We start from the raw sequence: 27,842 nt of genomic DNA, 5'->3' as shown, positions 1-27,842 counted from the left end.
AGGCGCCGCGCCAGCCCCGCAGCCCGCTCAGCGCCGCGCAGGGCGCTCCGCCGGCGGCGGCGGGGGGGTGCGTGTGTGTGGGGTGCGCCCCGCCACGCGGCCCCCTCCGCGGCCCCTCTGCCGCGCCCCCTGGCGGCGTGGAAGCCCTCCCGGTGGCGGAGCCGCTGCGCCCCGTGCCTCCCCCGGCCTCAGCCGCCGCTCCGCCGGAGCACCGCCAGCCTTTGCTGCCGGTACTCGGGAGAGCACGGCTGCCTCCCCGCGGGGCGTGGCAGTTTGGGACGGTGCGGGCCGGGGCGCGGCCCGCCCGCGCTCTGCCCAGCGGACGGCTCCCGCGGAGGGGCGTGGGCGCCCGATCAGGCACTGACGGGGGAGAAGGGGATTCCCTCGCCAGCCCGCGGGACGTCAGCGGAGTTTTCATGCAGGGGCCGAGGGTGGGGAGGGGCGCGGGAGCGAAAACGCTCGGGACCGCCCCCGGACGCGCTCCCACCGGCGCCTGCCCCTTCCCCGCCCCGCGACCCTCGCCTAGGAGCACCGCTGCGCGAACGGGACGGGTCGGCGGCGGCCGCTGGCCGCTTCCCTTCGGGCGGCGACGAGCCCGCAGCCGTCCGGCCGCCCTCGCACCGGCCGTCGGGCACTCCGCGCCCTCCCGGGCTGGGCCGGGGCGGGCGCGCGCGGCTCCCGCTCGCGGTGACGTCAGCGCCCCGCTCCCGCCTCAGCCGGCGGTGGGAGCCGCGGGCGGCGGTGCGGGGCCGGTGCTCCGCGCCACGGGCGGCGGCCGGCGGCGTCGCGCTGTGGAGGGGCGCTTGGCACCGCCTCTTCCCCCTCCCTCTCCGCCGGCTTCCCGCCCTCCCTGCGCTGCCCCATGTTCGGGCTGGAGAAGCCGGCGGGGCAGCAGAAGCCGGGCAGAAGTGGTGGGTTTCCGAACATGGCGTCCGTGGGGGATTTTAACGTGCTCAGCTCCAGCATCCCGGCCACCAAGGTGGAGCTCTCCGTGTCCTGCAGGTACGGCGGCGGCGGCTCAGGGACACCCTGCCCGCTCCCCCACCGGGAGCGTCGGAGGGGGACAGACGAGCGAGCGGGGCTGCTCTCCGCGGCGTGCCGGAGCAGCGCGCCCCTCGCTCCGGACTTGTCAGCGGCGGTGGGAAGGAGAAGGGGCAGCGGCCAGGCGCGGGGGGGGTTCCCTCTCGTCCTCGGGGAGCGCGGGGAAGTTGTAAACCCCCCAGCCTCGGGCAGAGCCCGGGAGCGGCCCCAGGCCGGCTGCCAGCCCCGCCAGGCGCGCCCGCAGCGGGGTTGATGCCGGCGGACCCCGGGGGGGAGAAGCTCCGTCTCTCGCAGCGGCTGTCGGTTTCGCCGAAGCGGGCGGCTGCTGCCGCCGCTCCGCATCCTCGCCGCGTCTCTCCCGGGAGCGGGGAGGGGGGTGACGGCGGTCGCCGTGCGGGCAGAGCCGCTTCTCCGGCAGGTACCGAACTTCTGGAGCTGTCCCAAGCGCCGCGGGCGGGGACGGAGAGAACTCCCATCCGGAGCAGTCCCTTCCTAGCCTGTTCGGGGCTTCCTTGCAAAACTGTTACGAAACCGGGCGTGTTACCTCGTCACGTCTCATCACGACGCCGCTGACGATAAATTACAAAGCAGATGCCACCCGGTAACACAGAACCGAGCGTGTGCGGTTTTGTGCCTCAGTATTTGTTGGGCCGTGGTTTGTTTAGCGGCGTCTGAAACAACTTCCCGCTTTCTCCCTTGAAGCACGGTGAATTTCCCATCAGAAACGTCCATAAACATGGTTATTTGTGGGCTTTCACAGCCGTATCCTCGTTCAGGCTTCTCAGCTTCCTTAAGTTTTCCCCGGTAGTTGCGGAGCGGCGGTTCCTTTCACCACCAGCTGACTTGGCAGCTTCCAGCGTATAATTTGAGCTGTTGGTGTTGTTTCCTGATGGGAAATGAGACCAAAGTTTGTGCTGCAGTCCGTTGCTCCGTTTCCTAACATAGCAGCCCGGGAATTGCTGCCGTTAACGCCGCTTCCCCGAGGACAGAACGCCAGCGGCTCTAAACTTAAATTGTCGGACCACCCCCTCTCTTTCCTGAGTTAAATAAAGTGTGATTTGGTGTTTTACCAAGGGAGCGTTTCAAAAGACGACTAAACCGGTGGGAAATAGAGTAATGTTGAGTTGGGAATACTGAAACAGCCACTAGGTTGACATATGAACACCCCAACATACTGACTGCCTGTCTCTGCAAAGTTCACTGGCAGCTGCCACAAAACCCCCCTCCCCCCGGTCCTAGGAAGGGCATGCTGCTGCCATGTGTAAAAGCAATCCAGGACCTTCAGTATTACTTTTAGGTTCTTCAAATCACATGTCATAATTGCAGGTGTCAGAATATTTATGCTGGACGTGACCCAATTTATTTATAATGGAAGTTTCTACCCTTCCAGATATTGTTTATATAGACCTGCAATGTTTTCTTCAAAGGTTAGTTTTGGAGTGATTGGAGATTCCATCAGATTGAAATGTAGGTATGTGACATAGTTGATACATTCTGACCTCAGTTCCCTTACTTGCAACCAATTTCAGTATATAGATTACAGTGTAGTTACTGTAGGTATCTTCAAAAGCCATGTCTTGTTTGGTTAAAATTGCTTTTTTCTATTGTTTAAAAAGCTGTCTCCCATCCTGATAAGTCTTGATTTCAAGTGCAGAATGATAGGAATTTCCATGGTGACTCCTGTCTTTTGGTGCTGGCATGACAGCTTTTGATTACACAATCATGCTTCAAAATTGAGTGTAAAATGAATGACATTGGGGCAGAGATTAATGATTAACACATGTTTGTGATTCATCTGGAAACATATTCATTGGCTAAAGCTCTCAAAAAATAGCATTAAGTGAAATTGTGAAACACCGCAAAGACAAACTGCAAAGTTCAGAGAATGTTGAAAAAAAATCTTTAAAAATTAGCAGTTGTGTGTTCCTTAACATCTGGAGAGAAATGCTTCTAAAATACTTTAGCTCATGTCATTAGTTTTCCCCTATTACCTGTAGAGCTGGAGAACCAATTTGGTCACTAGTTTGCATCAACAGTTACCAGCTGATAGTTATTCTTCTTTCCTCCGGGATTGTTTTTTCTTTAGTTCTGTATGTTTTCAGTACAGGAAATATGGCAGTTTCTTCCAGTTTGTACAGGTGGTGTAAGTTGGTGCTCAGTGAAGCAGCACAAGCTGTTTGTACCACAAAATAAATCTGTGACTCAAGACAATATTTGTTCATCTCTCTCTCTGTCTCCTTATTCAGTAGGGACAGAGTTCTACTCACCTACCTTTTAATTCTGTATGGTTCATTAGCACTTCCCAAGTTAATTTGTGCTGCATGCCCATACTGTCACTGTTACCAAATCAGCCAGGTTCCAGTACTACGCAGACAGCATCACGCTGCTGCTTATTCTGCAAGCCAGCCACTTTTAGCTTCAGGGGCACATCAGGTAGCATTTAGAAGTGTATCTCACAGGATGAGAAGTTGTCTGTGAAAATTAAAAAATCCAGAAATGCTTTGGATCATCAGGGTTTCTTTATGGCTAAAAACTTTTCATATGGCTGCAGTTTTACAAATGCTAGAAAAGCAAGAAATAATCTGATTCTTTCCAGTTATTACTTCTCAGTGCCTGTCAAACAAAAAGTTTGTGATTCTTTTCTGGCTCTTGTAAGATGTAGATTTCTAAGCCTCTGAGCTTTTCCATCAGGATTCTGTATTCTTTGGCTCAAGAGCGAGATTTAATGTGGCAGAACAACTTAAATATATCATCCCAGAGGATCCTCTGATGTTGTTAATAGTCCACTATTGTCTGGATCAATTGTTCTAGTAGCCATCTCCCTCTGCACCCTGTCGCTCCCTTCATCACATGCCCTGAAGGGCATCCATGCTCTGATGAAAATTCCGCTGTCACCTGCTCTGCAATCTTTATTTGTTGTGACTGGCATAATTTTGCACGATTGTCATGTGGGGATGGATCAGACCTCAGCCCTCCAGTCAGTGTGGAAGAGAGAATAGAGACAGTTTTTTATCTTTTTCACTCCACTACTCTTTGCCGGCCCAAAGGTTCCTCTTCCCCTAAAGTGGTATTTGCACCTTTGTGTAGACTAGAATCTTCACTTACCAGTTGTGTGTGCAAACATGTGAGCTTGAAGTAAGCTTCTGGCTGTGTCTGTCACCCCGTCCCTCCCTCTCTAGTGATGTCCTTCGCTGATTCCAGTCCATTTAAATCTTGGATAAACTTCATGTTCTGTTCCCATCTTCCATACTATCCCCCTACAAGGATAGCCTGAAAGAACTGGGTCTGTTCAGCCTTGAGAAAAGAAGGCTAAAAGGAGATCTGATCAATGTTTATAAATATCTCAATTGTGCGACATGGGGAAACATCCAGCTTCTTTTCAGTGGTCTATGGGGACAGGACAAGGGGCAATGGCCTCAAGCTGGAGCACAGGAAGTTCGGCAGCAATATGTGGAAGAACCTTTTCACACTGTGGGTGACAGAGCCCTGGGACAGGCTGCCCAGGGGGGTTGTGGAGTCTCCATCTCTGGAGATATTCAAGACCCATCTGGACCCCTACTTGTGCGATATGTCCTAGGGAACCTGCTTTGGCAGGGGGGTTGGACTCGATGATCTCGTCGTGTTTAATGGTGAGGACCAAGTAGATGATGGTTCTGGCATCTGTGGGAGCCTGTGCTGTGTGTGAACATACGAATTCAGTGTAGTTCCCTGGGCTTTTAGGTTTTTCACTTTTTGTTGTGAAGTTTATCATGGTGATTTATGCCCCTCATGGTTACTGTGTGAACCAACCTGCTTTTTTGCCTCTAGTCTCCTGGTTGAGCCACAGTGGTTTTGAAACTGTATCTTACAGGAAAGGTGAGAGTTTCCGTATGCCTCACATTAATGTTTATTTACTTACTGAATGAGGATTTATCAATCAGAATTATCTCCTTGAGAGCGATTTTTTTCTTTTTTCTTTTAGTAAAGAAACAAGAAAATGAGGCTGTAGTTTGATCTAGTAGTGTATCAAAGATGATGTGTTTATCTGAAAGATGGTAAAAGTATTGTAAAATATTGACATAGTACAGGATCAATTTGTTAATTCAAAAAGTTTGTTTAGCTAGTATTGCTCTGCTAGGCTTTATGCTCAATCAGGCTATATTCCCACGCCAATCATGATGCACATAAAGACAGCATAAACTCCTGGCTAATTCTACAGAAATAAAATTGGTTTCCCATGCCCAGTTTGGGTCAGTTCTGTGCTGCATCATAGTTTGTATAGAAATTAAGTATTAATAAACAGGCTGAATGGAATTAAGCAACTCCTAATTTTAAGTTTCTTGCACAGAGGAAGGAAATGTACTACTTCAGAATTTTTGCTTTTCCGTTTGCTTGGCAGTCTGAAAATCTTAACCAGCCACTTTCTAGTGGTTGCAGTACCCCAAAATATGTTTAAATATATCTTTGATTGTCCTAAGCATTGATTTCTGGCAAGATCACTTCTCTCCATTGTGGCTGCCCCCTCCCTGGCAGTGTTCAAGGCCAGGCTGGATGGGGTTTTGGGCAGGCTGGTCTAGTGGAGGGTGGTGTCCCTGCCCATGGCAGGGGGTTGGAACTAGATGATTTTTATGGTCCCTTCCAACCCAAACCAGTCTGGGATTCTATCATTCTCCAGCCAGTGCACTTACCTCCTGGCTTGGATTTGGGTTATTTTTTTTTTTTCCAAATATTAATAATTTGTTAGAAATCCCAGTTGCAGAAAGATGTAATGATAAAAGTAACTAAGTAATGATAAAAGTACAACATACAAAATATAAAATAAATCCTGATTACAAGCTTGTTTTTAATTTTGCTTTCTTTGTGTTTGATTATGTCTGTGGTGTGGTTATGTGTGATCAACAACACGAACTTGATCTTTTTCTTTAAAATGAAATTTCCTAGACAACCAGTGGGCTTCAGCTGAGATAAACAAGTGTACTGGGAGAAAAAATATAAGCAGATGAGAGTATCCATTAAAATACTCATGGAGATGCATTCCTGGTAGCCTACATGTTTTGCTTTTCACCTATATGTCTATATTGTTTGAACTTTAGGCATACAGCCATCTGACTCGGAGATTTTAAGTCAGATCAGTTCCCTGTAAATTCAGTCTTGTGACTGCTGGGAACAGGCCCCAGGCTTCACACTAACTCTGCAGGTCTCTGGACTTGTCAGGTTTTGTCTGAACTTGTCTTTGCCTATGTGGAGCTTTCTTTGGGTTTGCTTAGCTGCAAACCCAGGGCTTGTTTTTTTCCTAATGACCAGGTGGTTGCTGCTCAGTTAGCTTCACTTTGACTTGTCTCTGTGTGGAACAGCCATGTTTGTTTCTACAGATGCTAGTAGCAAGAAGTTGTTCTGTTGACTGATTTGTGACCCCAAAGAACAGTGTAGGGCAGAGGAGCATTGGTGGTATGATAGTAGAAGCCTTCCGAGTGGGGACACAGGATGCAGGGAGGAGGAACGAGAGCAGAGGCTGAAAAGAGGCAGCTTGGGGTGGCACTGAAGGCCCCCGTGCTGTGAAGAGCTCACCCGTGGCTGGTGAAGAAGTGCAGGCTGGGAGCTCTGCGAAACCAAAAGAGCTGGAAGAGCAAGTCTCAAGCAAGTGTAACACACACGAAATACAGTAAATGTGGATGTAAAATGGAGTTGCAAAGGAATGACATAAGAGTAAGGTGTAACAGTGTGTTGGCATCATAGCCCAGGTGCGACTCAGAGCCCTCAGAGTGGGGAGGAAGAAGCCACTGACATCATACTCCTTCTGACAGCACCTGCTACACCCCTGCCACCACTGTAAACTTCGTGCTTCTCCCCAGACAGGATGTAGGATGCTGAGGATGGCTCACTGTAATGCATTCCCACACCTGAAGCCAGCAGTCTCAGGCCTCAGAAGGGTGATATAAAGGAAAGCCTGACACCAGGAGAAGGATTAGGTACTAGGACCTGTGTAACCACTTTAAATGTACTGTTATGAAGACTTTCTGTTGTAGAGGTATTTTCCTTGTTTTCTTTCTCTTCTTATCTAAGCAGTGCCTCACCCACCAACAGCCCTGCAGTGGCTGAGAAAGGATGAGAGGTATTGCACTGATGGTATACATTTGGTTTTGAAATGATTTGTTTGTATACCTTTTAAAGAGTTATTTCACAAAAATCTGTGCACAAGCAATCTATATGTTTTATACATCGTTATACCTTACTGAAACACTGTATTAACTATACACTTCCCAAAGAAATCTGATCTAACAGGACAATGTATCCGTGGGATTTGGATGGGCAGGCTGAAAGGAACTGGTAAGGATTGATGAGTTGAGATGAGATTGAATAGGTCTTTTGGACCACCATAAATACTTAGTGCCATCCCCCAGGATACATCCTTAGAAGCTCAAAGCCAGAGACTGTTTACCATCCAGCCCTAGAAACATGAATACAGATGTTTCATTCTGTCAGTTTCAAATAATAACTGGGTTTGTATTGAAGCAGAGTTCAACCAGTTTGTGATATTCCAAAGTGGACTCTTTTTTTTTTTTTCAATTTAAACTGGAACAGCCCAGGATTGTTTTCAGATCTGCTTTACCTGCAAGATTGTCTTTCCATACTCAGTAGTACATCCTGCCTGTTTCCACAGAATTGCTGCAAACCTGTTGCTATGTTCAGGTAAATAAACTTGAAAATTCCTTTGGGTTTTTTAACCCCCAGGAGCAATCAGTAGTTTTAATAGAGGTCTCACCCTAAAATTGTTTGTGTACAGCTAGCCAGAGAAGAGTTTCTGTGGGTTACTGTAAAACTCATGGAAGTACTGCTGGTCTGACCCTTTTCTTTGCTTCCCCCTTTCTTTTTCCCTTAAAATAATGGCTTCTGAACCAGTATATGTTTAAATTTACAATGAAAGTTACTGGGAGGCTGAAAAGCATTTCTTTGTCTTCTTTGACGAAGAAGAGGCAATTATTTCTCCAGAGATTTTGAAGAGGTATTGTAGAAGTTTTCTTAAGCTTGCATATGAGAGACATGTTTGCTTCCTTCTCAGTCCTTCTAGTGCCCTAAACAGGGGAGACAATCTGGACAGAAAGGAAGAGGTCATACCAATTGACTCTTAGTCCAGAGAGCTGCCGTTTTCTCTCACCTGTGAGCCTTTTCTAAGAGAACCAGATATTTTGACAATAGGATAAAATTCTGAGAAATTGTCTGATCTGCATTTAGGTCCAGGACATTTTGCGTGTAGAGATCTGGAGGCTAATAGCTTTGTATTGTGTTCTGGCAGAATGCAGGAGAGCGTAAATAGCTAGAGAAGGGTGACTACTTAAGCTGGCACTACAACTGTAAAGTTGTTTGTGAAATTACTCTGCAGGAGGTCAAGTGGACTCTTCACTCGAGTAGGCTCTTTGGATCATATGTTGTCGTCTTACCTAGGACTGACCTATGCAAGTCCAGTAATATCAGTTAAGGCTGAGGGACAGTGATTACTAGGATGTAATACAGTTATGTTACAATGACTAGCAGAATGAGTACTAGTCTGAACAGTAAAAAGTGAGGAGGTGCTTCTCTTTTTTTTTTCCCAGGGTCTTCCTTTAAAAAGGCATGTGGGCCCAGCATTAAGTGAGGAAAACATACTGGGGCATCAGATGCTGGAGGCCAGCCATGCTGAGAAGGATTTGGGGGGCTTGGTTGACAGGAAGTTAAACATGACCCAGCAGTGTCCCCAGGCAGTCAGGAGGGCCAACTGTATCCTGGGGTGCATCAAGCATGGCATTGCCAGCCGGTCCAGGGAGGTGATTGTCCCAATCTACACTGCGCTGGTCCAGCCTCACCTCCAGTACTGTGGGCAGGTTTGGGTGCCGCCACAGTAGGTGATGAGGATGGTGAAGGGTCTGGAGGGGGAAGTCTTATGAGGAGAGGCAGAAGTTCTTTGGTTTGTTCAGCCTGGAGAAGAAGAGGCTGAGGGGAGACCTCATCGCTGTCTAAGGCTTCCTGATGAGGAGGAGTGAAGGGGCAGGCGCTGATCTCTCTGGTGACTGGTGACAGAACATGAGGGAATGGTACAAAGCTGTGACAGGGACGGTTTAGGTTGGATATTAGGAAGAGGTTCTTTATTGAGAGAGGGTTGGGAACTGGAAAATGGTCACAGCACTGAGCTTCACGGAGTGCAGGAAGCGCCTGGATGATGCGCTCAGTCCCATGCTCTGACTTGGCTGGCCCTGTGTGGAGCCAGGAGTTGGACTTGATGATCCTTATGGGTCTCTTCCAACTCAGGATATTCTATGATTTGTTTAATGAACCGTTTAATGAACTAGGGACAATTCCTTTTCCCACAGAGCAATACAAGAGTACTATGAGAAAAGCAGTGTATGCTTATATGAGAATATAATATATCTAAAATGTATATTTTCTGAAATTAAAAATAATTTTGCATGGGTAACTGACTTTATTGTTTTCAAACAGCTGAGTGCTTTATTTCACAAGTAAAGAATCCTTGCATGCACTTAAATGTGATCTAAAGCTGAAGAGAAACATAAAACCCTAACATTGAAGAGATTCTGACAAATTAACCTGTATAGCACATTTTTATCATTTAAGATTTCAGAGCAATATATAAATAAGTATTTTTCCAGTCGTATGAACATGGTTTTTGGTTTCATGAAACTAGAGAAATAGATTTTGAGCTCTTCAGGTCTATAGTTACTGTGATCTCTTCAGTGTCAGAATTGTGTCATTCCTGAAGGGAGGATTTGGTTTAATTCTGCTTATCAGTTGTGTTTGACAAAGGGTTGCATTTAAAACAAAAAAAAAATGCAGAGCAGAAAATTCAGCTATTGATCATTGAGATCATACAGCGCATCAGACTGACATGATTTCTGTTTAGCTATGACTACTAACGTAGATGAACGTATGTTTTTTTTTTCATACCTAGAACAAAATACTGGACATTAGGAAGCATTTCTTTTCCAAGAGGTTGGTCAAATGCTGGAACAGGCTTCCTAGAGAAGTGGTTGATGCTTCAAGCCTGTTAGTGTTTAAGATGCGTTTGGACACCTTTAATAACAGGCTTTAACTTTGGCCAGCTCTGAAGTGGTCAGGCAGTTGGACTAGATGATTGTTGCAGGTTCCTTTTCAACTGAACTAGTCTATTCTGTTGTAAAACAATTTCTGAAGCAGAACATTGGGCAGAAACTGTTATTTTGAGAAATCTTTTTGGAGTTTGTGAAACTGCGTGAACAAAGTGATTCTGCAGGTTATAGCCAAATATGTTTTAACTTTTGTTTACTGATTACTTTTTTTTCTTCCTGTGAAAATTGCTCTCATTATACAGAAAAATAAATCTTTATCCCAGCATTTTTAATGTCTTGTGCTTTCCAGATTAGAGTATGTAGGCGTTATTGCCATGGCTCCTATTTGTTCTTTTCCCTTAGTCATCTATGCTATTGCAACCATTTTTGAAGGTCCACTTCAGAATGGGCAGGTGCAGAATGAATTCCTTCAGGATCTGTGATAGTAGCATAATGCTTTCTGCACAGATGTTTCTAGACTTCTTTGCTACAGGCATTTGATGTGTGTGTTTCTCCAGGTAAAAGCATATCTCCTTTTTTTTTTTTCCTTCCTCATAATTGATAGCATTTTTTTCTCTTTTCTTTTTGCATTCTTTTCTGAAAGGCTTAATGGGCATATAAAAAAATGTACTTACCATGTTCAGTCAAAACAGAAGTCTGTTTCTCTTGATACTTTGATAAAGAGGGAGAAACAGAAGTTTCAGATATTTCTGGTTTCCAAGTTTGTGAGCTTTCCTAGGACTATTTCCTGAGCCCAGATAGTGCACTACCAAAGGGAATGCTGTTCTCAAGAAAAGGGAAAGAAATGCGCCCTCTATCCCTCATCCTGTGCAGAAAGTGCCATTGACTATTAAAGGAATAAAGACTAGATCCAGAACCAGAACTAGATCCAGACTAGCTCCAGAAAGGCATCCAGTCTTCTTTCTTTTTTGCTTTTAGTATTTCTTTTGTTTGTAGATTGTCCTATCCTTATGTGCCATGTAGCTTTCAGAGAATTAAAGGAGCACTTCAGTTGTTTTCCACCTACAGTGAAAACACACAAATGAAACTGAGCAGCCTCTTGAGCTGGTAGGTCATTTAGTGGGCAAACCAGACTTTTACAATTTTTTTCCCCGTTGGCACTAGTCTAAAACTGGCTGCTTTGCTTGAACAGCTTGTTAAGTTCTTGTGTTACTATTTTGTTTGGTTTTTAATGATTTGGAAGATGAGGCATGTCTGCAAACTTTGCTGAAGACATAATTTGTTTATGGTAAAATGTGTGAAGGGTCGAACTGAGGATATTGCAAACTGTACTAGTTCCAAAGTGTGAATTAATGCCATTCACTGACATGCATTGCAACATTAAGCTTTGGTATCTCAACCCTTAACAATCCTTTCAGGGATACCATCTATGTAGAAATGTTCCTAGTTCAGAGAGAGTCTGAGCAGCTCATGCCTGGTGACCAGGATCATTCTGTGGAAGTATTACAGATACCTACAGTCTTTTTATGCTGTTCTCATGGTTGCTACTTTTTGCAGCTGGGGGAACGAGACTGAGCTTTACAGTACCTGGTGTGGCCAGTCTTTATGTTCTTAAGTATATGGGAACGTAGAGGAAGAAAACTTAAAAAAGGAACAAAATTAGAGCAGGAAATATTTAAAAAAAACCCCACCTCAAAGTACCTTAGCTTAGTATGAGTCATTAAAATGGTTTAATCTTAATATGCAGTCACAAACATTAACATACCAATTATAAAGCCATTGTATAGTGTTTATGCATATGAATTTAAATTGCTTGGAATCCTAATGTTGAGCATGGGAGCCCTATCCCGAAACCTAATGTACTATTTCTTTCATATAAACCATAATTCTAGGCCTTTATAGCAATTCTTTTTTGGATAATAAAACCAATTCTAATGACCATGAATTAACGGCATATCTAGGTATGTATAATTAAAGAGGAATAGGAAGCAATTTTCATTTTGTATTGGCAATTCTGGTATTGCAGAACTTACTGTATTGTCTTTTAAAGTAGTTTGTAGTGGTCGTTGCCAAATACAGACTTGGAACCACTGATTTTCCTGGGTTTGTTAATATTTGACTTATATTTGCACTTTTTTTTGGTTTAAGATGGAATACAGTCTGTCTGGGTGTCAATAAATGCATATATGAGATTCCCACTTCTGAATGGATTAAGGAAGTTCTAAAGAAGCTGTGTGTGCAGACTTCAGATTCATTCACAAATAGTGATTTTAATCCTAGTGCCTACTTTGGCTAAAGTAAGTAAATCAGATGTGCCCAAGGTTCTTGCAAAGCTACCTTGTGTTCATATTGCTTGTTCTGAAGTGTTGATGTGGCAGTACCTAAATTGAGAGTCCAGTATATTTTCCTTGTTGAAGTCAGAGTGGACCCCTTAGAGCACCTGTATTGAACAGCATATTAATATGCTTTTCCACACTGTTAAGTAGCACAAAAGTAATGTGATTTAGATCTGAATGGGAGTAATAAATAGTGACCTTTGAAGAGGCTGTACTAATTATTAAAAATAATAAGCTGTAAGGGATGTAAATTCATTATTTAATCCTCCTTCTTGCTCCAGGGTAGGATCAAAGATCTTATTAGGACTCGTAGCCACCTAACATGTTCTTAAAGACCTTCGGTGATGGAGATTTCACATCATGTCTGGCCACCTTTAACAATGAAAGATAGTAAACCAGTGGAATAAATGTCAGCTTCTGTGCCTGCAGTGCAAAAACTCAACTTAGGGTTAAACCTGTTCCTACATGTTCTGTCTACATGGGAGTTCAGCAATGTTTTCTTCGTAGATATATTCTATTGACTTCTGGTTATTTTTGCTTCCTCTGGACTGTCTTAGATTGTGAGAAATTGGAGTGCCCGAAACATTACTGTTTGAATTGAGTGTTTACCAGTTTAATGAAGATCAGACAATTACTGTAAAGTGGCATTTTTGTTTATGTATTGCACTATTTCTTTTTCCCAAAGGCATAAGATTCCTGACTTGCATTCCATTTGTGTTCTACTGTGATGGCTAGAACTGGGTTTTATGTAACTGATGTATATCCAGCTATATACAGCTGCTTGTGTTTTTGCTGTTGATTAATACCTAAATTTGAACTATGTGCCTAAGTTTTAATAGCTTTCTTGTCCCCATTCAATGGAATCCTGTTTTCAGAGACGATTTTGCTACTTTGTCTGGGGGTTTTTTTTGGGGGGGTTTGTTGGTTTGGTTTTTTTTTAATGATAAAATGTTGATAACTATTCTAAGAATGGTTTTCTCATCAGTCCTGATTTTCCAGACTTGCTGTTTATTTGAGGCTCCTTGTCTGTGTATAACTTTTGGTTGGCTGAAGTGTGGCTATGATACTGGGACTGCATTTCATAACAATGAAATTAGTTATTACTACTTAGTCATAGGTACTTTGTAGATACTTATAAAATTCCTCATTTTGGTGTATGTTCTGTGTATGCTTTGGTTTTCTTTATCCTACTCATCCATGACAGATTCTTACAGATATTTCTTGATGGCTCTGAGATGTCATAGCCATTCTTTTCAGTGAAGTCGATAGTTTCTGGGTTCAACTAGCAAGTTTATCTCTGATAGGCATTTATGATTTAAAGGCACTTCTGTTCCTGATGTCTGTTATATAATGTGCTGCTTGTATGTTGCTTTTCACTCCATAGTATTGCAGTGTGTGAGTATAAGTTTGTTCAAATCCAAAATCCGTAATAAAATGAAATGTAAGATGACTCAAGTGTTAGGGCTGATGGACTTTGAATGCATTTTACATATCAGGAGGGCATAAAACTAAGCTGACTACTGATCAAAATTGTTGAAAACGTATACGCATTGGCATCTGATTTGTATCTTTCACCAATTTTTATAAATAAGAATATTTTTGTCTCTTTTTTTTAACAGAAATCTTTTGGACAGAGATACATTTTCTAAATCTGATCCAAGTAAGTATATAGCATTTTATTGTTTCTTCTCCTCACATATTCCAAATATGTAAATACTGGATTAAAAATTAGGTGGGTGATTTTTCTTCAGTGTCAGTTACGTTTATGTTGTCTTTGAGGCAATCGTTTAAAGTAATTAGTTGCACTTAAGTAAGTTACAGTTACAGTTTCTGTTCTACAAACTGGAATTTTAAAGACTCTATGTTCAACATTGTTTTTCTGAGCTGTATGGTCTGTTATTTAGCAGTCAACCAATATTTTCCTCAAATTAATAAATGCAGAAAAGTTCAGGGGCTTTTTTATTTTTGGGGATTTTTTTTTTTTTTTTTTTAGTTTCTGTTGCTCTAGATCTCTTTCAAATCCAGTTAGTAAACTTCTTATTGCTCCTAGTACATCATGTCCATCTGTTTTGGAGTCAAAACACTGAAAAGTAAAAGTAAGCTAATTAATCTCTGTGAAGAGATCTGAATCTGTCCTGGTCAAAAATAGTATGTTTGTTTTTGAATTAATGTTTTCAGATACATAAGGTAATTATTAATTTTATTAATGTTACGACTGGATCATAAAAAACCCTCTTGTGCCTATGAATTTATATGTTGGGAATTTTGATTTAAAATCCATTACTATCTTACTGTATTGGACACTTTATAAAACCTTTATCGAGGAACTGAGACTACAAAAGATTTCCATTTTTATGATAGTGTTTAATTAATTACATCTGGAGTGTTAATTGACTAGTCCTTAGATTAGAGTGTCTTGGATCATGTGATGTCCCCTACAACTTTCCCTATCTTTTTGCTTGTAATTTATTTTTTTTTTTCAAAGCTTGGGCTTTTCTTCCTTACCATGTATTGAGCTTACTGATGTTAGAAGTAACTTGAGACCTGTTTGCTTCTATGAGTGTCTGGACGTGTAACCATGTCCTGATGGGGATATACACAAATACTGAATCTTGTGGCAGTATGAAACACTGGAGCGTTTGTGAGAGTATGTTTGTCCTTAACCAAAAGTATTTTGAGAGACATTCCATGATAGACTTTTAATAGGAAAAGCTTCTACTTCCTGGGGAAAAGCTGCACGAAGTTAAGAGTGCCCATGACATTCCAAACCTATACATTATAATTTTTATTTTTTTTAAGGGTACATAGGTAATACCATGTCTCTGGTGTAGGGAGATCATGCAGAGGCAGACTTGAGTGCCTTGCATATTACTAACAGGTTTTTAGTTGGCTAAAGAGATTGTCTAAATTAAGCAATTCTGAAGAGTGGTCAGTGACCTGTTGCCCCTGGTAGACTGAATTCCCAGATCTCTTTATTGAACCAAAGCATCTTTCAGTAAAAGTGATGATGTGCCTAGTTTTTAAGCTCAAATATTATTAGGGACAAGTGTTTCTAGTTTTTGTCAGGTAGGGGACTCTTATTAGGCATAAATTTCAGAGTTTGAGTAGCAGGGGACTGCAATGTGACCTGTGTGGGAGGCCATGAGCCACTGTGTGGCTGTCACAGCTGGTTCCAGTCAGCTCCAAAAGCCGTGTGAGTGTCCATTTCCTTCCAGGACATCTGCCAGCCAGGGGAGCACACAGTGCCCCTGCCCAAACAACTTTTAGGGTAAAGGTGGCAGCAGCTAGGAGTCAAGCACGTAGTTGCCAAAGATGCCGCCGGAGCCAGGCTTCTGAAGGTAACACTGCTGGAGATACATTCTTGCAGGAGATGCTCCCTGCAAAAGGCAGCATGCCTCTGAAGGGTCTGTGGGCAGCCTAAGCTAGGGCAGGCAGGCAAACCCCTATGGTTATGGCTAGTGGGTGACCCGTGCTTGGGAACGGAGAGAAGGAAGCAGAATGGCAGGAAAACAAGTAACTCTTAATAAAGGTATCTTTAAAATATTTCTGAGAAGTAAACTGGTGGTATTTTTCATGGATTCAAAGTATATAGCAATATTTTTTTACAGTGTCATAGAATCATCGAATGGTTTGGGTTGGAATGGACTTAAATATCTTAGTTCCAGCTTCCCTGCCATGTCATAATCTTGCATATCAAGTCAAAACCTACTGCTGTCTTGTTTCTGGTAAATAACCTATTTAAAGCATTTAAATTGTTGGTGTATTTTAGAGGTCTGGTCTCAAGTTGTGAGTACTCAGTTATGCTGTTAGTCAGGCCTATCTGTCACAGGTCAGCAGTACAAAACATGGCATACAGTAATACTGTCCTTGGTAAAGAGAGAAAGGGGAAACTGTTGTCTCTGGAAGTGCCCATAATGTATTTGCACTCAAAAAATTACTTGGCAAAGCAGCTTAGATTGTGGGTACCCTCCAAACAGATTTTTAGTATTCTACAGGGTTTTGTGTTAGCCAGTTTAGTTTGTTTACTCCTAGTGGCCTTTAGTTAGGCACAGAGATCTGTCTCTACTGTAACAGTGAAAGGGGGTAAGGGTGTAGGATAAAAAGGGCTATTCTTTTCTGTGGTTGGAAGTACAGCATGATAACTTCCCTCCGTGTCTGTTGCTTGGACAGAGGCCATTCTTAGGCGGGTCTGTATACAGTAACTTTATCCTGTTAGCTAAAATAGCTAAAAAAGGTGTCAAAACCAACATCATACCACTTTCACAAGATCCACTTTTACACCCACTGAGTTTGCAACTTCTAGTTGTGCCAGGTAGAACCATATAGAATCACTCCATACGTTGAGGTCTCATTGGATTTAACTAGGCCAGTTCTAATACGTTTTTTAAACTCCATTGCAGTCATCTAGGAATCATACTGATAATGAAAATCTGATTTTATCCTCTTGATCTTTTTCTTAGACACACCCATGCACACAGTTGACTCCCATGGCAATATAAACAGCCTTTTCCTGAAGTTAAAAAGGAACCTGTGAATTCTCTGGCGCTTTTAAGAGGTCTGCTTAGCCTTTTTTTTGGTAATGTAATTGCTACTCCGTATTTATTCCAATTCCAGCCACTTCCCTGCAAACTAGAATATTTGTGCCAAGAGGAAGCTGGCATTTTGCCTCCCCAGAGGCAAGTTACAGAAATAATGTAGACTTAATAGATATAGATGGGACAGACTTGGATAGCTCTTGTTCATGGGATAGCCTTTGTTTATAAAGTATTTCAAACAGTCTCTTACTGACATTGCTTTCTCCTCAGTGGAGTCAAACCAAGTCATATATATTGATTTACTGTAGCATTTTGACCATTTGAGACTCATTTTTCTAGGAATGTTTTTAAGAAAACCATTAAAAATCTTTTTTTCTTGGATAGAATGAGTTAAAGCAGTTCTTCCGTGATGAGGCAGGCATGAGACCTGCAAAGCAGATACAGATGAAAGAATTTGGCACGTTTCCTCATCTAATGACAGTTAGGCAGCATAATTTTCTTCTGATGCTGTGTCTAGCCAAACCAAGCCATTGTGGTGGCATCACCAGGGTCAGGATGATATGTTCTCTTGTGGAGCTCTGTGACTTCTGAGTATGATAATAGTCTGGTGTGAAAAATGTGAGAGATGAAAATTCCTCTACTGGAGAATACCCCCATGGAAGATAGTAACAATGAGAAGTATATTATGACAGCTGGGACAAAGGGACCTTCAGGAAGCTCTGCCTAGAAGATGTAGAAGCTTTTACTTTGAATTTGTCACAGTTCAGAGTGAAAAATTACAAGATGTTAATATTTCTGACTGTAGGTATGGATGTATCTTCCCTTGGAAGAGCTCATATGTCAAAGCCTTCCAAAAGGGTTTCTCAGCCAGCATCCTTGTGTTGAGTGTATGTTGCTCTTCATCAGTGTGCTGCTTTGAACTTACTCATTGCTCCCTCAGTTTTCCAGATTACAAAGGAAGAACTGGTTGTTCGGCTCCATCTTAGGATATGATTGCATGATATGTTGGCTTTTGAAAACTAAAAAAAATCCTGTTTATCCCACTATATTTGTTCCCTAACACATGACATTGCTATTAACTATATTAAAATCTGGCTGCCTTGTAAAGCCTTAGATCTCTAGTTCAAGCAGTTCAAGTACTTTAGATCAACTTTAACATATTTGTCTACATTTCTCCAGTTGATTATGATTTTGAAGAAGTTTTTGAGAGATTAATTAGTATGATATCAGGGCTTTTTAGAAACTGTCTCTCCAAAAGCCTCTAAGAATAGTGAATCTTGATCATTAATGGAGACCAACATCATGGATGGTTTCCTGAAAGTTTCTGGGGTGAGTCTTAGAGGAAAGATATAAGAAGTTTTAAAATTATTCTAAATATTGCAAAGTATTTGTCAGAAGGTCTGGAATGTATCTATTTTCTATAGCTTTTATTAGGAGTGACTTTTTTTTTTTGAAATGTCAGTTTGAGATGCACATGTGTTTATGGCTGTTGAACTCTCACCTTGTACTTTAAATACTACGAGAGGTGGTTATTAGTCTTTATTTTCGTTATATTTACAGTACCTGCCACATCTGCAGCCTAATATTAGAAAATGAGTAGTCATGCTACAAATTCTTAGCTCTTTTCTCCTCATTGAAGGTTTTATATAAATGTTTCCTAGACCAAAGAGGTGGTCCCATTCCTAGGATATACCTTCAGAAGCACTGGGAAGCCACTGGTAGTGGAGGGGAATAGAAGTTTACTAATGCCTCAGCAATGGAAAGGTGAGGATGCTGTAAATCCTCCAAAGATCTTTAAAACAAAAAAAAATCATAGTAAACTGACTGCAAAGAAACTGAATTTGGAAAGTAAGATTCTAACAGACAGGTGCGAACAGCCTTCCAAAAAGTAGGAATAGAGGCTGAATTAGTTACAAGGTGGAGCTTTACACCTGTTTTTTTTTTAACCCTTTTATATTGTGTGACTCCCATCTCATCAGCTATGGTAGGAGACTGAAATTATCATACAGTAATCTCTTTTTAATCTTTTTGTTCATAGCTATTCTTATATTTGGCTTCATAAACTGTGGAGATAAGGTAGTGCCAGAACATTTATTTTCTGAAAATTTGATGGTAGTGGATATTTTACAGTTGTATTGTTGCTTTTTTCTCCTCAATATTAAATCTCTCACTCTTTATATTCTCTTTGTTCCACAGCTGCGATACACAATTGTTACTCGTTTTACTGTATTAACACTAAAACACAGGGCAGGATGTAGAACAGAAAAATAAAGCAGCAAATAGGTAGTGAAAAATGATTATGTTTAAGAAAAACTTAGACATTGCAAATATCTGAATAGCAAAAGTGCACCTTACCTGTAAAGAGTGGCTTTCAGTCTTCTCTCAACTGGGGTTATAGGTATGAGAAATTTCTAATTGAAAACTTGGATATAAGGTCCTGGCAAAATTGACAAAATCTACAATTATATCTGCTTTTGAAATTAGTGAGACATTTGCATTCTTGGAAATCACTACTGAAAATTGGAAAATATTCATTATTGCAGAACTGGTAACATTAGTTTAAAAAGAGTTTCCAATGGGGAGAGTGAAAGGAATGTTTGTGAAAGCCTACTTGATTCTATGTTAGCAGTAGTGCTATTTCCAGTGAAGAGATTTTTTTTGGGGGGGGAGTTTGTGTTTATTAATGGAAACTTCCTTTGACATTTCCTCCTCCCGGGGTTACTTTGGCACAGATCTTGCTAGATGCAAAGGTTAGTCAGAAGTTCACCAACCTTCAGACACTTCTGTAGCTGATTTCATAGCTTCCATTTCCTTCTGTTTTCTCACATTTTCCCACTTGCCTACATTCCTCATATAATACACTTCAGTGATCTACTCCGGAGTCTGCTGTAAAAATAGGCTTGTTGGTTTGGATTCATCGTACTCTGAGCAGGAACCGAAGCTAGAAGCGTGATTACTCAAGGTTTCATTTAGAGTAAATGGAGAAAGACAGACATCTCCAGAGAATGATTTTGAAATTTTTCTTAAAAGCTTCTTTTCTTCTACAAGACAAAAAAAAAAAAAAAAGTGGAATTGTGTCATCTTTTAACTACTTTGTGAGCTAAAATATATTAAACCTGCTTTTTTCTGTCCTTCCTCTTATTTGCTAGTGCCTAGTGGGATTTTATTTTATTACATTTTTTTGTATGGAGCAAATACCTTTCAAGTAAGAAGAAAATGTAGTTTGAAGCTTGACTTCATTTCTGCTTCTGTCTGTTGATGGTTCTGACTTCACTGAGAACAAAACCAGGCTTCTACCTTTATTGTTCAAGGCTGCAACCCAAAACAGTTTTATTTTTAACCTGCTGAAAAATAGTGATTTACAGAGGAGAGGGATTTGTCAGGAAAAAGTGTTCAAATATCTGTATTTCTATTGTTTAGGAAAGGGTTGTAGTGGAGTTTCAGGTTAAAAAGTGTATCACTGTTATCTGCAAGTAGTTCAAGATTATAGAATATAAATTTTATAGTACTACAATGCAAATGATTTGAACTTCTATTAGTGTTTAAAACACCTGATTATAATGACTGTACTATGTTACCAGTACCTGTGATGGTAGCTGCAGATTAATGTGCAGTGAGTTCTGTACTAGAAAAATAGATCTTAAAGGAGAGTGATACCTGTGGGATTATGCTGCTTGGGCTTTTAAAAACAGCTTAGGTCAACAAAATTAATTAATTCCATTTTAAAATTACTTTTTTTTTTTTTTTTAAAGAATGTGTGTGCAAGATACTAAATATACATAAATAATCAGTTAAGGAAGAAAGCCTGAGGGGTTATTTTCTTCCTTTTTCCACTTTATTTCCCCTATCTCTTTTTCCAGTAGGGTCCTCCTTTGCTTATTTTTTAATTCATTCATCTCTTGAAAAAAAGCCTAATTTAGGGTAATTATGCATTAGGTTAACTAGGGTAGCCAGACTATCCACATTTAATAAAGATGTGCTTTTATTCAATTTTACTGCTAAGGGGTATCAAGGGATTTGCTGGAGGTCAGGCATAAGTGTGGTCTCCCATTTTAGAACCACCCTATTTATTAGCTCATTGATGCAGCAAGAAGACCATATTGTCACTGATCTGCTTAGGCATACTGAAAACTGAGGGAACATACTACTGTTTGATTTTCCCACTTACTAATTTTAACAGCACAACAGACTACAGAATTGGTTCACTTAATTTAAGAATATGTTATATTCTGAAAATGACCAAAGATTTATTTTCTTTTCACAGTCTGTGTTTTGTACACACAAGCCATTGGAAACAAAGAATGGAGAGAGGTAAGACACATACTCTTAGATGTACGAATGTTTTGTCTATACTTAAGGCTGATCATTTGCCCTAGCAGAAGAGCTCGTGCCATAGCTTCTTGAATGCCATGCTAAACAATGGGAATCCTATACTCTGGTAAACATTTAAAACCTAATTGTGTTAATATCAATTTCTGTATCTGTATCACATATTTCCATCAAAAGGGAAAACAAAATTGGAGGAACTACATTAGTTTCCTGGTTTATATTAAATCAAACTTAGGTATCAATCTGGACAAGGTTTATGGATGTCAGAGAAGACACTCAAACAGTACAAGGCCTATGGAAAGATGTAACTGTGGTGATGGTCACTGTCAGCAAAACTAGCCTGTAGTTGTGGTAAAGATTTAATTTTCCCATGTAATGTTTGGAAGAAGTTAGGTGCTGCTTGATGGATTATAGACCAAGCAACAAGATAGAGAAGGTATTACACATAGGTTGTACTATGTCTTCTTAACCTATCAGTCTGACACTGGAAAGATACATCTTAAAAACCTAAATCAGGTACTTCTAAATTGGGTATCTACAGCAGATCGATGTTTATAGCCTGGAACTATCTCTCTGTACTCAGTCGTCTAATTTTTCTCCTTTAATGTTATTCTTTGAAAGAGTTGACAGTGTTGGGGCAAGGGTCATCATCTTTGTACTGATGAAATGTGCTATTTAGCTGTCTTACAGAGAGGATTGATGGAACTTTTCTTCACTGTAGGTGGTCCACTGTGTGGCCATGCTTTCAAAGAATAGAGCCAAGAGAGGAATGAACTGTCTTGCTATTATTCCCCGTAAAAGAGACGACGTCTCGTGTTCTTGTTTTAGAATTGATGTTTTATGTGATTACTATGGTGTAAAAATTCCAGTGGACGGGTTGGAGCACAGAATCCAGACCTCTTCCCTTTTATTTGCTGCCTTCCTGGTTGGCTGGAGAAAAATATGTTCTGCTTTGATGAAACATGGCTGATGTGAATTCATTCTTCTTGAGATGAGAGTTGAATTTATCTTCTTTGTGGAGAAAAGCTGGGCAATGCAGGAAACATTGTAACATTTCATTTGTGGTTTTAATTAAGTTGTTGCTTTGTGTTGTTCTGAACATATACTAGATCCAGTATACCTACTGGATCCAGTATACTTACTGGATCACATTCCTCTGACTTGTGTGAAGTGTCAGTTTGAGTGCCCTAGATGGGAATTCACTAGTCTTAATTAAATTGGCAGAAGTCGTACACATACACAGGGTTCTAAATATCTGGATAGCTAACTCTGAAGGAGTCTTCAGGTGTTCAGGTAGGTAGGTGGTTTGGTGCAGCTTGGTAGTCAGGCCTAGGTCACCAGTAAAGCATTTGGGTCCTCTTCTAGTCTATGGTTAAGGGGATTTTTGTCAGAAATTATGGCTTTTATTGTTGTCTAACGTTCATATGTAATTTTGTGGAACTTTCATACTTCTCAGGTATAATGGTCAAATAAGTACTAACCATTTTTAGTATCATAATAGTCCCGATGGTAAAGTTATAACATTATCGTCTTTCTCAGAAAATTTGCCATGTGCTCATTTTGAGGTGATTTAGGAGACTGTTGATGGAAAGATTCCATCTGCTCTCTATTTTAACTGCTTCAGGTTTATAATGGCTCAAGCCTGTCACCGTCTTACAGGTTTGTATTGTCTTCTGCCATTTTATGTCCTTGACCAAAGCAAAGCTGCCTAAACAGGTCCCTATGCAGTCTTGTTCCTTGTATTGTGTCTTCTCACTTCTTAGATAATATCTTGGCTAGGTGATGCACTGTGGCACAGTGTTATGGTATCAAATGCCAGTTCAGGAACTATAGGATTATAAGAAACTTTTGGCATGGCAGTTGCTAGAAAATCTTATGTTTTTTTTTTTTTTCTTTAAGAAATGATTATCTTGTGTATCAGAGGAAGGGTCTACCTATCGGTATTTACAACTCAGTTGACTGTTTAAACTATTTATAGTTAATGGAAAAAGATAACATCCTGAGGGCAGTTCATCAGACCTCATTTAGATGTCTGCATTAGATCTGATGAATCATTCTAATAATTCTTTAGAAATTCCTCCAAGCGATTATCAAAAGCTTTTGACTGTATCAGATGTTAGGCTTGGTGAGTAGAATCTTGTTCCTAGTAGCTGTTATGACAGTCAAAACCAAAGGTTGGCTTAGTAGAGGGGATGAATCAGGATTGCATTTTTTATGTTGTGGTATATTATATTTATACCAGTGGTAAATAATAATGTGTTAGGCAGAAGAGTAGTTGAGAGGTGTGTTAGATGGGTAATCACATATCTTTATTTTTGTGCTTTTTCTGCCTGCAGTGCTGAATGCACTCATACTGTTTTTCAATAACATTCTGAAGATGTGTCCATTTTGTTGCATTTAAATACTTATTTAATATTTTACTAACTTGTAGAGGTGGAAGTCACCTGGAACTGTTTGGAGAAGACAAATAATAAGCTCCTGATGATAATGTGTAGACGTTGAAGAATGGTGTTCAAACGTGGCAACATACTTCACTTTGTTTCTATTCCATATCCTTTTGTGCACTCTTCCTTCATTGCCTAATTACTTTCTTTTGAACACTGCAGTGAATGCTTGAGGATCATAAACACAGTAAATCATTTCATGATCTCCATAATTTCCCTAGCACTCTGATCTAGCAGTGTGCTTTTTTCCCCCTTCAGCTAAACTATTCAGACAGATCCAATACAATAGTTAAATCAAACCCTTTGTTTAATGAAGAATAATTGTTTTCTGGGCACTGACTCCTGTTTGCCTGTGGAACAGGTTCCAGTGTTTTTTACCCAGTGTTGTTCTTGCACACCAAATCCTCAACAAAGCATTAAAATGTTTTCTTCTCAGATTAGTAGGGTGATCTTTTTCAAAACAGTTTCTCTGCTTTCACTTACAGCATGATCATCAGGTATTTCAATTAATATAATTGGCAACAAATACATGATCAGAATCTGAGCTTTGGTTTTAAAATATTTACTTCTCCTTACTTTGTGAGGACACATTTGAAATATGGCTAAGTACAACTTACTGTTGTATACAGAAGCCTTAAATAGCACATTGAAATACCTGAATTTCTTCATTTCAAAGAGGGAGCACTTCAAAGATAAATGTTAAATAAATAGTAGATGTTGTAAAATACTTAACCAGTTGCAGTTTTACTGGCTAGGAAGTGCTAAGGAGCAAGGCTTTGAGCCTCTGGTTCATCTACTCTAAGAATGCATCAGTTACCAATTAAATTTGTATAGCTGTCTAGAAGTTTGTTCTCTCGTTAGTCCTCCTCATGCTAATTGCCAGATTCATGAGCTTCCAAGTGTCATTTTATATTCTCAGTAAATTTTCATTGTGCTTTCTAAAATTGTTCATGGCTTCCCATTCTTCCAGCCTTCTCAAAGGCCTGTTAATTCTGTCACCTTTGTTTTATTAAATATGGAGGCAAGAAAAATTTATTTTTCAATTTTTCAAATTGAGAGAGAAGGCAGTTAGACAAGATTGTTGTGTAATCCTGAGATAGCAAAGATGACCAGTTTGTAAGGAAATGAAAAAAAACCAAAACAAACCAGCAACAAACCTTTCATGGGCTGTACCCGTTCCCTATACTATACAGTTTATCAACAGAAAGACTCCTCCCTTTATTGGTTATTCAGCCATACTAACTTCTGTATTAAGACAGCTGTCATTTCCCCCTCTCCCCCATGTGTACATAGTGTTTCATTCATCCACATGGACTTTCATCTGCCATTATATTGTCTGGTTGTTCGGTATGAATGTTATTCTGACAAGCCTTCATAGTTGCCTTTTATATATTTATCCTGTTTAATTCAGCAAAAATCTACTTGATTTGTAACTATTTTTTCAGCCTCTTCTCCAGATCATTTAGGCATGTATGGTACTGCAAGTGTTCATCCATGGACATGTAAGCCCATAGGAACTTGTCAAGCCCTTTCAGGGAGTATTCATCCAGCAAATTGACTGTTTATTTTTATGTTTTCTTTCCTATCTACTAATAAATCAATGCATTATTATGATGATGATAAAATAATTAGTGAGTTATGAATAATGATAAATAACTTATGATATTAATTGATCTCCAAGAGGTGAATATCAGTCACCAATTGTTAGATAATGGTGTTCCTCAGGGCTTAGTACCAGGGCCAGTTCTGTTTAATATCTTTATCAATGATCTGGGCGAGGCGATCAAGTGTACCCTCAGTAAGTTTGCAGATGATAATCAAATTGGGTGGGAATGTTGACTGGAGGGTAGGAAGGCTCTACAGGGGGATCTGGACAGCCTGTATCAGTGGGCTGGGGCCAACTGTATGAAGTACAACAGGGCCAAGAGCTGGGTCTTACTTTTGGGTCACAACATCCCTGTGCAACGCTACAGGCTTGAGGAAGAGTGGCTCAGAATTTTTGGGAGTCTAAAATGGCATTAAATGCTTTCATCATTCAGGAAAATGGATACCACTATTAATGCAGCTGTCACTTTGTCTTCTGCACTCATCACCAGAGAGAATGTCTTTCATGTTTTACAGAGAACCAGGAAAGCAAGAACAAACTCTGTCAGAGCAAACCTGCATTGTGATTTCCCAATCGTTTCAAAGACCATTTTGTTTCATATGTCACACAACATAGTTATGGAGAAAAGGAGTCTGAGGGGAGACCTTTATTGCTTTCTAAAACTACCAGGAAGGAGGTTGTAGCCAGGTGGATTGGACAAGTGTCATGGTTCAGCCCCAAGCAGCGGCTAAGCACCACATGCTGCTCACTCACTCCCAGAGGAGAAACAGACAGTCTCCATGGGTTGGGATAAGGACAGTTTGCTGACAAAATCACCATGAAAGGGGAACAGTAACAGCCCACAGTAAATTTCGCTTACACCTGGTGTTAACACAGAGTACTGCACAAGGACCAACACCCCAGCCACACTCAGACTGCTCTGGAAGCACCCCAGAACACCCCTCCCCAACCAGCCCCTTATATGGCGTAGTGATGTCAGGTGGTGTGGAAACAGTCAGGGAGAACTCAGCTCACCTGAGCTGGCTGCTTGGGAAGGTTAACTCTGGCCTGGCCAGAACCAAGACAACAAGCAATAAGACAAGAGGAAAGGGCCTTAAGTTGTGCAAAGGGAGGCTTAGATTGGCTATTTGAAAGACTTTCTTCCCTGGGTTGTCAATCACTAGAACAGGCTTCCCAGGAAGTGGTGGAATCACCATCCAGGAAGGTATTTAAAAGGTGTGTAGATGTGGTGCTTAGGGACTGGTTTAGTGTTGGACATGGCAGTACTAGGTTAATGGTTGGACTTGATGATCTTAAAGTTCTTTTCACATTTTCCAACCTAAATGACTCTGATTCTATATGAGAAACATATAGAAATTGTTCTAATAGAAATTGTTCTAATAGAATCGAAATGATTCTGTGATAATCTGTTCAAAGTGGACACTTGGTCGCGTGTCTAACAGTTAAGCATTTTACTGCAGGATCTACCAATTTGGTTACATGCTTTCATGTCTCTGTTGATTTTGAAGGCTGTCTTAATGAAAATGACAAATTTCATTAAGAAATAATTCTCTCTCAAAAGAATCAACTGTTTGAGGGAATTAAGATAGTTGAAATGAAATAATATAATTTTTTTCAAGGGGTCATGTTTCCTTTCAAAGGAAACAATGAAAAAAAGCCAAAGCACATAAAAATGAGTTTTATATACTTGTGATTGTACAACCATCAGTTAAAAAGGGTCATGTAGAAATCACCACATTTTATATGAATGCCTGCATGCATGTTTGAGGAATGCTGTGGGGTTTTTTCTGATAATTAGTATAAGTATATATATTAAAAACATTAATCTTCCTTCCAGACAGATGCACTGCAGAACATTTTATGACTCTGCTTTTTCTGGAGTGAGATTGGCATTTGTGAATTTTTTGCCTGCTTCTGTGTAGTTTTTGTATTTTTGATTATTAAGAAGAGAATGCTTACTAGATAGTATTCTCAAACTCACTCACGGCCATAAAGTTGAAGGAAGAATTAATTCAGAGAATTCATATATAAGGTGGTTAGCAGAGGGTTGGTGGGTTGGGTTAGACCCTGATAGTTACAATAATTCCTTTAATATTGGACTTACCCAACTTGATAGTCTTCTATAACTCTGATGTTAAGATGAAGGTTATGATTTTCCATTAACCTCACAGCCCCTTAGGCTCGATCACTAGTTTGAGATGCTATAAAAATTCAAATGACTAAATAAAATTTTAAAATCTCCGATTGTGAGGGCTTTCATTATGAGGTGAAAAAGGCTTTCCATCTCAGGAAATGTAGAAAATCATCCTTGATTTTCTTTGTTGAACATGTATTTTCCTTTTAAATAGTTAGATTGATTCTTTTGTACTCCTGAATGACATTTGTAAAGGTATCTGCTTGTTGGCCATGTTAAGATTTTAGATTTACACAATTGTTAGTGGGGAAACTAGGCCATGTGAAGAACTAATTAATTAGAAGCTATGTTATTAGTCATAAATGACTGGATTAGAGAAATAACCTGCTCTGTTTAAAAA

At 40.7% G+C, this 27,842-nt stretch overlaps 1 protein-coding gene across 1 annotated transcript in view; it reads left to right on the top strand.

Annotated features, from left to right (window-relative positions):
- Positions 1-862: 862 nt before the first annotated feature.
- CPNE8 (copine 8) overlaps positions 863-27,842 on the top strand; it is a gene marked incomplete at its 5' end in the record, with an annotated part of 104,295 nt that continues 77,315 nt past the window's right edge. The window contains 3 exons of the mRNA XM_084279247.1: positions 863-1,002; positions 14,014-14,054; positions 21,194-21,240. Coding sequence (XP_084135373.1) covers positions 863-1,002; positions 14,014-14,054; positions 21,194-21,240 — 228 coding nt within the window. The remainder of the gene's footprint in view (positions 1,003-14,013; positions 14,055-21,193; positions 21,241-27,842) is intronic.

This window comes from Gallinula chloropus, assembly GCF_964237585.1.
Source record: "Gallinula chloropus genome assembly, chromosome: 1".
NCBI lineage: Eukaryota > Metazoa > Chordata > Aves > Gruiformes > Rallidae > Gallinula > Gallinula chloropus.
Note: the sequence above shows the minus strand (reverse complement) of the source record. Positions and strands in the feature narration are given on the sequence as shown.